Source organism: Adiantum capillus-veneris, chromosome 1 (genome assembly GCF_014529385.1).
Source record: "Adiantum capillus-veneris isolate H3 chromosome 1, ASM1452938v2, whole genome shotgun sequence".
Lineage (NCBI taxonomy): Eukaryota > Viridiplantae > Streptophyta > Polypodiopsida > Polypodiales > Pteridaceae > Adiantum > Adiantum capillus-veneris.
The window spans coordinates 46959088-46970857 of record NC_140931.1 but is presented as its reverse complement, the minus strand read 5'-3'; the positions used below and the strand labels follow the sequence as shown (position 1 = coordinate 46970857).

At 38.2% G+C, this 11770-nt stretch overlaps 1 protein-coding gene and 1 pseudogene across 1 annotated transcript; both read left to right on the top strand.

Annotated features, from left to right (window-relative positions):
• Window positions 1–2025: 2025 nt before the first annotated feature.
• LOC147464665 (uncharacterized) lies at window positions 2026–2628 on the top strand (annotated as a pseudogene).
• Window positions 2629–2633: 5 nt separating this feature from the next.
• LOC147464664 (mitogen-activated protein kinase kinase kinase 2-like) lies at window positions 2634–3209 on the top strand (the record flags this gene model as incomplete). Its single annotated transcript, XM_086514650.1, has 1 exon — window positions 2634–3209. A coding segment is annotated over one exon (576 nt), but the record flags the coding sequence as incomplete, so codon positions are not given.
• Window positions 3210–11770: the final 8561 nt, after the last annotated feature.

Below are 11770 nucleotides of genomic sequence, written 5' to 3'. Positions count from 1 at the left end.
TTGAGCTCGTGAGTTCGTAGCCTGCTAAAATTAGGGCATGCCAACCTTTTGCTCAGCCGTTATCCCAAAGACAATGACTATCAGTTTAATAAAAAAGGGTCGCTAAGCACTCATGCAAAAGAAAAAGAATTGCCTCTATATATATCTCTCGCTCTCTCTTCCTTTCTACCAACTCTCCTTTGACTCCAGTTGCCTACCCAGTAGCACTTGCACTGCTTTGCGCCCCATTTTCCACATGATATCACCGTATGACTGGCACACACATAACCTGGTTTTTCTCTACGTTGTGGGTGTGCTGATGATCATGGTGGAGAGAGACGGGAAAAAAACAATAGATAGCTACGACCCTTGCAGTGTGAGGAAATGCGGGTCTTCTTGACCATCATCATCATTTTAAGAAAGCGATGGCCTTACACATGCGCATAGGAGGGCTACATCTGTTGCTTGAGATTTTAGACAAGTGCAAGTTGTTTGATGGAAGGGCAACAATTGCAAACTACCATATAATAGGAAATTTGTGGCTTGTCCTGCTATCACAAATATAAATTTACATGTGCAAAGATGCCTAAATGCCCTACTTATCCATTTTCTTGATTCTACTTTGCATGCATGTGCACATAGCATCTGCTTCTAATGTTTTTTGATTGCATAACCAAATGATGACAAGATTTTATACGCATAGCATTTTTCTCCCCGAGAATGCAAAGCAATACAAGCAAGATAGAACAGACCCAAGAGTTGAAAAACATTGAAGTAAAGTTGGTCTCTTCTTTCAAAATTCATCTTTTTCTTCCATTCCTATTGCAATAGTTGAAAATGATTAGCGCAATCTAATGATGAGCAAGTATATTGATCCAACTAAAATTCTTTAGGTGTATAACATTTATGAGGAGACACCTTCTTGAGATCCTATTGAAAATGAGAGATCAGATTGTTTACAATGTAATGTGTCTAATTCCTTATGGGATGGTAGGGTGTGGTTTACACACCATGAGGCCTTCCACCTCATTGCTCACTAGTCGTGATTAGCGTTTTATGCATTAAAGCTTCATGATGGGGCAAACCTAACTTATGCCCCTAGTAAACTCTCCCTTAGTCCACATGCATGATTACATATCCAAAATGATTCCCACATATGTATGCATGACCCATGGACCTTTCTAGCACCTTTCCACTGCATAATGGAGCCAATAGATAGGCCAAAACAGCCCCAAAAAGGTGTACATGAGTTTTCAACTTGTACTCTCCTCTTTGGTTAATTTGAATGATCTCTCGCACCTCATTGATGATGTCACTCAACCTACCACTTCTTCTCCTATATATTGAGCTCATTTCTATGCTCACAGAAAATGTAACTTGATGCTACATTGAGAACTTGACCAATTTTTGTCATTTTGTGTTCTTAAGCATTCTCTATATTAATTAGGATTAGTGTTGTCAAATCATGAATGGGACATTAACCCGTCCTCCTTAACCACACTTATCTATCACGTCAAATTTTTAAACTATGTCCAATGCTCAACTCCCACTTATACTTGGATATATTCTCTTGACTGACCAACCTCTCATATGCCCCTCTTTTAGCCATCCCCTTTTTGCCTCTTGCCTCCACCGTATGCACAAGCTGGGAAAATGATTTGTAAACATCCTATACTCATGCATCTTGAAGGTTTCTCATGATGCAAGTGTAAACTATATGGTTTCAAGGTAAAAAAGAGGCTATTGTTTTCTAAGTTGCCTAATAATTCATAAGCTAGGTAATTTAATAATTGAGTTATTGATAAAAGGGCTTTTGACAATAACTAATAAAGCCAGGTTACATATACACAATGTTTGATTTTGTGGTTTTGATTACATTGAAGGATAAATCTGAAATCTATATTGATAGGTTTTGAGGTTGTAAATTGAAGGAACTTGCCCGTGAAAAATGAGCTCAAATAGAGTTGAGGTATTTCCTTTGCCTAGATTTTCTTAGAGGAGAAGATGATGTATGTGAGCTGATTGTGAAGTCTTTTACTCAAGATCATGCAGCATTTATTAGACAAGGACAAAAATGTCTCTGATTCAAATGCGGCAAAGAGTCCAAGCTCAATGGCTAAAGGTTTGGGCTCCCCTCTAGCATGGCATGGCAGGACAACATCTCCTACCCGTGCCTCAACACTTAATTAACAAGAGACAATTAGAGAAGTCTCTTTTGAAGCTCAAAGGCCACACACTAGAGCACAAAAGTGGACTTTGTCTCCACTTAATCATGCTTAGTCATTAGATGCAATGACCAAAACATTAGAAAGATCTCTCAACAATGCTTTGATGGCATGTTCATTTCCTCTAGGGGGCAATCAAAATCTCCTCTCAACATTTTACTCTTCCACATCCAACTCATCACTTGGCTATCCAGATGCCTCGCACAATGACATGAGATATCTCACTAATGCATTAGGAACGTCAAGTGGCTCTGCTCAGTTGCCACCATTGGCAATTGGTAGACTATGAGAAGAGGCCATTGCATCACAAGAAGCTCAAAGCATGCATCAGGTCCTCAAGTGTGGTTTTGATGTTTGTGGTGATGGGATAGACATGCAAAGGCTCCCCTTGATACTTGCAGCTCTTGCAGCATCTAGAGACCGTTGTTTTGTGGCATCAATCAATCCATTGGAGAGCTTATGCCAATGAAACATTTGAAGTTTCAAAACATGACTAATGATGAAGAGAAAGCTTTTTACATGACTTGTCTAGAAAGAGAAATCTCGTTATATAAAGAGATAAGACACAAACATATTGTTGGTTACATAGATATGGACAAAGATGAAGAGGCAGTGTTCTTTATATATTTTTGGACGATGTTTTTTAGCGGATCTATTCAAAGAATGCTAGAAAGATTTGGCACATTTAGTGAGTCTCTTGTTCCTGTCTACAAAACACAATTACTTCTTGGTCTTGAGTATCTTCATAAGAAAAAAAGTTTTCATAGAGATATCAAAGCTGGAAACATGCTTGTTGATTCTAATGTTTTTGTGAAATTGGCTGCCTTTGGAGTATCTAAAACATTTCATGAGGACACAATAACTGATGCTTGCAAATCCATCAAAGAGTCTATTTTTTGGATGGCACCAAAAGTTATAATAGGAGACAATTATGTACGTCATGTAGATATATGGAGTGTAGGATGCATGGTGATCAAGATTCTTATTGCCATCATGTATATCTAAACACATGAGTTGAAGTAACTTAGAATCATTGTCAAAACTTGTTTTCCTACTCAAACAATGCATATTATAAAAGAGCTAAGCACGACAAACTATACCAAATCTCAGGCTTCAAAAACCTCTTACATGTGCTAGTTTAATGATTGTTATAAGTCTATACATCATACAAGATCATTCTCACTAATGAGTGGGATAATTTGTGACTAGGTTGAACAAAAACAAGGTAATTTCTCTTCTTTTTTTGGTTTTTCTTTACGTAGTCACTTAGCACAACATTATGCACCACCTCTTAAAACGTCTTCTTATACAACAATCCCTCAATTTATTTTACTCGTTTGATAAATGCTCACTTTGTTTACTTGTTTTAAGTGATTTTGTTGTAGATATACCTAAGGAGCTACACTCAGGTAGTTTTGGACTTTTACAACAATGGAGAATACCACCACACAACTTTAAAAGCTACTCACATGAGCTAAGGTGATGTCAAATAAAATATACTCCAATTTGATGACAAAAAGGTAGTCAATGTTTTGTCTTTTATGCCTTGCTTAGTCCATTGGTCGTGTGCACACATATTTGCATTTAGGCAGTGTGTAAATGTTCATCTTAGTGTAGATTGTCCAATTTAGGCAACACCAATTATCCGTGTAGATCCATCGATTTAGGTCACATGAGTGCAGATTTGCTTATTTAGGCAGCATACCAGCAAACAATAGATTCTCTAGCTTAAACATTACTAGTGCAAATTTGTCGGTTTAGGTAGCACAAGTGCATATTCACTGATTTAGGTAGCACGCTTGATTAGTATTGATTCGTTGATTTAGGGAACATTGATTACAAAATCATGTTGCAGTGATTGTCCACCACTGGCCCTAGTATGATTTTGTTACCCAGGTATATAATGAACGTGATTTGGATTTGGATTTGGTGTGTTGGAGTTGGATTTTTGAATTTGGTTTATGATCATATGATTTCAATAGTATACATTGAATTAATGAAATTTGATTATGTAACAATGGTTGTGACGAATGATATCTACATACATTCAGACATATGACATATACTGTCTATTCTCGTGGTATGGGACATTATAATATACAGCATGTGGATGACGGTAGGCATAAGCAAATTCATTTGTTTCAGTTTATGGCTTTTTATTTTTTCCATGATATTTTTATACATAATTTTAACCATTATTTTTGAAGTATGATTTGCTGCTGGCCAACACCATATTAGTGAATTTGGAAATTTTCCAATAATCACTTTCAAAAGGAGCTTAAGATTTGAACACATGGCCAAAGCTTTGAGATCATGGCTCAAAAGAGATTTTCAAGTACTATCTTATAGAAGGAGTTGGCCTTTAAAAAAAGTTTGAGATTTGTCCATATGGCCAAATCTTTAAGACATCGGTGATTTTCAAATTGGCTCTAAAGTCTCAAACTCTCTAATATGGTGCTTGCAGATTCCTTACTTAGTAACTAAAGGTGGTTGCTTCCTAACGGAAAGGTATGTAATGGAAATCGATAAATAGTTATTTATTACAATTGTCATGCAATAAAAGCATAAGTGAACTATGCACTATGCAAAAGGATAGCAACTTTATGGATATTTCATTATTAAAGTGCTTTTTATGAGCAATGGTCACTTTATGTTCGGATGAACAATTTGTAATCATTTTGAGCATGCAAAAAATCTATAAGTAAATATGTGCAAGAGAAAACTGCTCACTCTTATGGGGGGAGATTGCACCCAGTGTTTGTGCCCTTTTCTCTTTTGACCTCTCCTCTCTCACTGTGCCTGTGTAGCATTCGTCTATAGGAGGTGCACATTAATGTGATCTCATTCTTTCTTTCCTTTTCTATCTCTCTCAGATCGTGTATTGTTTCTCAATTGTGCGTATGTGCGACTCACCAAGTATGCGAACCTATTGATTTTTATCATTTGTAGCAATATTTGTGTGTTTTTTAGGTTCTTCGTGTACCACCAACTATAGTAGGCTATACCAAATAGGCACATGTGAGGCTTATAGGGTCCTTATGAAAAATGTGACTATACACATAAATGGTGCATGCTTGGCTTAAGGGTTTGTTCTCATCATGAGTGCAAGCTATAGGATTACCTCAACAAATGCCCTCATAATCTGAAGCTTACATGATATAGCATGGATTTGATAAAAGAGTCTAATACAGGTTACATTAAGGAGTAACTATATAGGGCTCATAAAGATCAAATCTGATGCAAGAAAAATAGTGTAGGTCTTACCTACAAAGTATATGGTTTGAGGAAGTGTTTAAACACTTACAGATGCAAGTCATCACTTTCTTTAGGGAACTATGAGCCTCCTTCTATGCATTACCTTCCTTGATTTTTGGGAATTTGGAGGATTCTAATGTTGATGTATATGTGGGTGCACTTGGTTTTTTGAACTGGGTTGGTGCATATCTACTTCTCGTTGTAGTGAAGGCACACCTGGGTGGATGTAGTGCTTGTGTATATGAAAAGATGGATGCAATAGGTTTATACAAAATGTGGAAATAAGCTCATGCAAATCTGTTTGGCTTGGGGCTACTTGGGTAATTTTTGGATTGGATAAGACATACATTGCTTTGTGCTTAGGCTTATGGAGACTTTGCCATGGAAGTAGCAAACTTTGGTTCACGGTTCTTGATGCTAATGTGTTGGAGTTGTTGATGGCACAAGAGCATGGGCTTGGATAATTGACTTTTAAATTGAAAGCCAAAAGGTCCAAAAGGTTTCAATGGGAAGGGTTCTTGAATGAGATTGATTTCAATGACAAAAACCTTCAAGCTTGGTATATTGCAAAAGGGTAGTTGAATTTCAAACACAACATTACAAAAGAAAATGTTCATTGGCGGTTAAGCCATGCACTACACACTTTCAAAAAGAAAACAGGGGAACACACACACACACACAAACCAAAGGTTTATGAGCAGTGTTTAGCAAATAAATAAAACAAAGAGGGGAACAAACAAACAAGCATACACACACAAAGCAAAGATTTATGAGCACGGTTAAGTAAAGAAATCAAGCATAAAAATGTATGAAAAAATTAATAAGATTTCCTTGTTCAATGCTTGGTCCAAATGAGACATAAATTTGCGCATTTGAAACATTTGGAAAATCGCTATACACACAAATGCATTTCAATAGTACAATCAAGTGGGGTAACTCGGCTTGGAGAAAGCGAGAAGAGCAAGAAACAAAACATAATCAAGAAAGTTTTAATAAAGAAGAAAAATCACACAAATTTTAATGCTCAATCTTATTATCCCTAAACATTGGCTAGGGGAGTAGCCATATAGACTTGCCAAAATCCAAAGAGAGAGATACTTAGGCTTGAGATTAATTAGCTGCATTTCTAAAGAGATATGAATCAATTGAGTGCTTAGAGAGAGAGAGAGAGAGAGAGAGAGAGAGAGAGAGAGAGAGAGAGAGAGAGAGATCACTAAATCTAGCATAGAGGTCTAATGGATACAATTAAAAAATTCTAATTATTCATTAGCTCTGATACCATGTGTAATATCTATGGTGGATAGAACAGCGAGGCATTCATCATAATAAGAGATTCATAACAACTAGCAATAAGTATTAGAGAGAATATGCAATGTAAAATAAACTTGCTTGATTGATTAGAATGAGAGAGAGAATTGCAAGTTAAGTATGGTGGCCTTATATATGCTCAAAATAGAAGGTGGCAGTAAATGATGAAAAGTGATATGCACCACATGTGGAAAAAAGGTCAAGTACCATGTGGGCTACACCAAATAGCATGTGACTATAATTGTGTAGCACATGTGAGGCTTACAGATTCCATAGGAAAAATGTGACTATACACATAAATGGTGCATTCTTGTCTTAAGGTTCTCACCATGAGTACAAGTTACAAGCTTATCTCAACACTAGTTTCATTCAATGTTGGACGGGCGACTCACACACCCATGAAGTGCATGCAAACACTACCTAGATCAACATAATGTCAATCGAGGACACAGATGACACGATACGCACACGGAGGAAATCTCTGTAGCTTGTCAGGCTGAGACCATCCTATACATACAACACTCTGGAAGGCCAACTAAACCACAATCAAGAACCTCATTGCCCTCAACTACACCACCTAGCCACATACACACATACGGAAGGTAACTCACCTAATCATGCCAGATTCATACGAAACTTAAGGAACACCATCCCCTCACTAGGATACACCTGTCCCTAAGCTTCTACACTCAAAACCCTCACTCAAAACCCATCTGCAGAAAACGCCTAGGATGACAGAGCAGAATTTTGAAAGTGCCCGAAACTGAAATTTATGAGTACCTATGCATAACTTATGTTGCCATGATTCTATAGACTACTAGCACGCAGAAAACAAACATCGTTTGATACACTTACGGCCACAAATAGCTCGTAGATGTGTCGACGTGTGCGCTTCGTCTCGCGTGGAATGCTTGGCGTTGTCGCGTAGCTCTCCTCTAGCCTACAGCAATGGTGCAGTCAGATCTCCAATGTGTTGAGCGAGCCGGGCGTAGCGAGAGGATAAAGCTCACGCTCACTCTCTTTCTCTCTCACACACAGTAGACGGCAGCGCTAAAATTTTGATTATGATTAAAAGTCCTTTTTACAAAATGACCTAGGTACCTTATATACTAAGGCTACCTTAGGTTTAACCAAAAAATGGGGTTGAAAGGGTCAAATGGCTTTGTATTTACAATTTGGAAGTGCCATTGCACCCCGGCTTCTGAAACTAGAATAACTACTCATTACAAATGACGTTTATAGCCATAATCCGTAGCATTTCATAACTCGCAAAAGATAAGACTTTGGTACAAAACTTGAGTTATGTTGTGTTGTTGACCCAGCGGTCAACATTCCCCCCTTCCGCGTTTATGTCGTCCCCGACATGACCTGATTGTCGTTGGCGATGTGGTCTTTGCTGTCGTTTTGTTGTTGGAAAGAAAGTATAGACTATAGCCTTTGTAGTAGCTTGTCTTGTTCGTCCAATCCGATGTACATAGTCTTCACATGATTCAGGAAAATCATAATTGATGACAAACTTTATGTCTTTCACATCCACGCTCCAAGCTGCAACATCTGTTTCTGTCATTATAGGTCTACTGCCAGATCTAAATTCAAAAAGAACCCAATGTCGTTTAACTTGACTCTTATCATCATGGATAGAGAAAGCTCCATCCATCATTTGCTCCAGAAAATCTGTCAATTCGAAGTATTTGTGATTCTCAGAAACAACTTCTACAATCTGTAGAATTGAGTGATCGGCTTTCTGATCTTGTGAGCCAATGACAACTTTGTAAGGATTTTGTAGAAATTGTATGGTGAAACCCTTAACTTCTTTAGGCCAAGTTGCACTCCAATGCAAAGTCTGTCTGTCAGGCCGAATCCAGGACTTAATTATTCTAATTTGAGGTTCAAAACCCTGCCGAGCATTCCATGCGCATTATCAAGGACAAGCTTTTGAGATCTCTATACTCTTTGTCATTGAGGACTTCTTTGATTGATTTGTTGTTTTGAGTTATGTTGTTTGTCACTTTGCAATTGTTTGGCTTCATCTGTTGCAGCTTGTTATTTGTCAAACACAACAATTGTGCATTAGAGTGGACATTATCATCGTAACCATTCATCTTTTGATCTGATTATTTGTGTCCTCTTCTTCATTGGTAACTTCTTTGTTCTTGTGCAATCATGTTGTTAGTGTTGTCTGCAGCTTTGTCATTGTAGGCCATTCTTCGACTGTTGAGGAAGTATGCTATGATCTGAAATTGGTCCAATTCATTTGTCAATTGATTTGAGTAATTTCCTTATTGTTAATTTAGAAGGTATGTACAAGAGGATGGTGATAGTGTCTTTAGATTAGGGTCAAAACCTGGATGACCAAAGGGAAAAACCCAAGGGAAAAAAATGCTTTGGTATACGCTCAATGAGTTGAGCAGTTGAACGTGAAGTACATGTTAAGTATGGACCTGATTTACCCTGTAATTTTCTGTGGTAAAACGCACATTGTAAGGCCATTATCAGAGAAGCCATCGTGCGTGAGGAAAATCACTCAGGAAACCAAAATTTTCAGGACAAGATCAGGGGCAACTTTAAAGGCCTCGGAAGACTTTTTTGAATATCCTTTTGCCGAATATTATGCCGGACGGCTCAAAGTGGAAAAACAACCGGTCGTTGGCCGGTGGTATCAATGGCCAATGGCCGTGGTCGAAGTCAATGGCCGGTGGCCGGTGGTCGGAGTCAATGGCCGGTGAATTCATGGCGTGGCCGAATCAAAAGCGACTTGTCTCTCAAGGGCGGCCACACATGGGCATTGGAGGGTCCGATTTGGACTTATTCGCACAAGGCGGCTACACTGCTGTCTCTCATAAGAGAGGGCATTTTTGGCCTATAAAAGAGCCATTTCTATACACATTTCATAGTGTGAAGTTGATGCAACAAGGTGAGTGTGAGGTGGTGAGAGTGAAGCAAGCGGGAGCTCCATTAGTAAATCCCTTTGTAAACTACTTCTGAAGTACCAAAGCCATTGAGTGGCTGCTTTCCGACATAGCCCACATTGGGTGAACCACGTATATCGTGTACTCTCTCTCTCTCTCTCTACACTATAATCTCGTGTATATAAATTTGTCTCTCTATTAAGTAATCTACTCAATTATCTATTTACTACCTTTCACTTACAACAGACTTAGAAATACTTAACATTGTTTTTGCATATATACAGATGAGCAAAAGAATGTAAATATGCTAAGATGGACATTGAGATGTGTAAAAGTATGTAGAGATTTAGACTGTCAGAGAATATTACTTGAAGCTTTGAGGTATTTGTCACTCTTTTGTGGCTAATTTACTTGACTTTGACTTGTAAGTATGACTATTTGACTGCAATGTTGTGACATTAGTTATTAGTTAGAGAGAATGTGGATGTTGTACTGTGTGCGTAGTATACTCGACTTTGACTTGTATGACTTGTCGGTTGCATGTTGACACTGCTTTGTGACAAGTTCTTCGGATGTTGTAGTGGCTGCTGAGACATACTTTGTGAAGTTTCATCGTTTCCTTACCTTCTTCTCAGGCCTCTCGTCAGTCTTTTCTTCATGTGGATTATGGATTTAAAAAATAAAATAAATATCAACAAAGAAAATCTTTAAAAAAACTTCACAGAAAAAAAATCATTCAAATAGAAATCTAAATGCTATGTACACTATACACATGTCCCTAGGGGCTCATATATGGATTTTGTCCCCATACTCCTGTGTAACACATCTATGAGGGCATATACTCTAAATTTTGTCAAAAAATTATCACAATAAAACGCAAAAATTCAATGCATCTCACAAAACATTGCCCTCTAATAGTCATAATGTTAGGTCCGCATTCAGAATGCCTCCCCCCTTCCTATTTGGAGTCATCCTTTACGACAGGGTATCGCAAAGGGTATGTGTCGTGCTTGGGCAATTAAAAGTTGTGCCTATGCAGGCCTTGTAATGTAGCCCTATTATGCATACACAGTCAATGCATGGAAAAGATTTATGTTGTGCAAGATTTGGGTATAAGCAATTTGCTTATTGGCATTTGTTGGCGAGGCTTCCTATTCTAAGCAATGTAATGGTCTTTGAAGCTCCTGTATCGTTGCTTGATTGAAGTGACTTGCTCTCTTCTAACTGTACTGTAATCGTAGAAAGAATTGTAAGAATTCAAGTGGCGATGCACTGACATAAGTTTTGTTGTTCTTCTTTGAGACCCATTTCTTTGTGATTATTGGCTGTTTTGTTGTTGACGCTCGTTTGGGAACCCATACTTGTGCGTGCTTTGTTTGTGTTTGAAGAGACTTCTTTGGGATCCACCTTTTTGTTGTGTGAGTCAACAGTGGTCTTTGCTTCAGCCCTTGTACGCTTTGTTGGGGACGGGATTCAAGCTTTGAAAGTTGATATTGTGGTTGTTTTGGAATCCAAATAAATTCCTGACTTTTTTGTGCTTGAATCAACTTCTTTGGAGCCCAAACCTGAGTTGTGAAAGCTTGCGACTTTGTGATATTCTTACCCGTTTGTGCACGCTTTCCTTCTTTTTGTTTTGGTGTTGGATCTTGTGATTTGTCATTAGAGATCTTTGTCTTCTTGATCCATATTTGTTTTTGGCCGATCTAGATTTTTGGTATCCAGATTTGTCGAGATTTTTGGCTTTGACTTGTTGTCATGTTCTTTTGACCTGTCATGGTTGTTGCTGAAGGGGTTGGTGATAGTGATGGCCTGAGTTGATGATAGGGGATGTCGTAAGATTCATCACTATCGCTACTATCCTCAGCAAGGTTGACTTCTTGTACTTTCCCTTGATTTTTTGGCTGGTAGTGGAAAGTTACTGTCTGTTTGCTTGTGGGTGGTAGTTTCTTGGAGGACTTTTCTAGCCCATTGATTAGAGCATTGTTAGCTCGTTTCTCTGGTTGTATTCCTCCTAGGTGAGTCTTTGCATCCTTATTAGGAGCCATGGATGAGGATGCTTGTGGTGGTTGTGTCTTCACCGAGGAGTTTGGAATC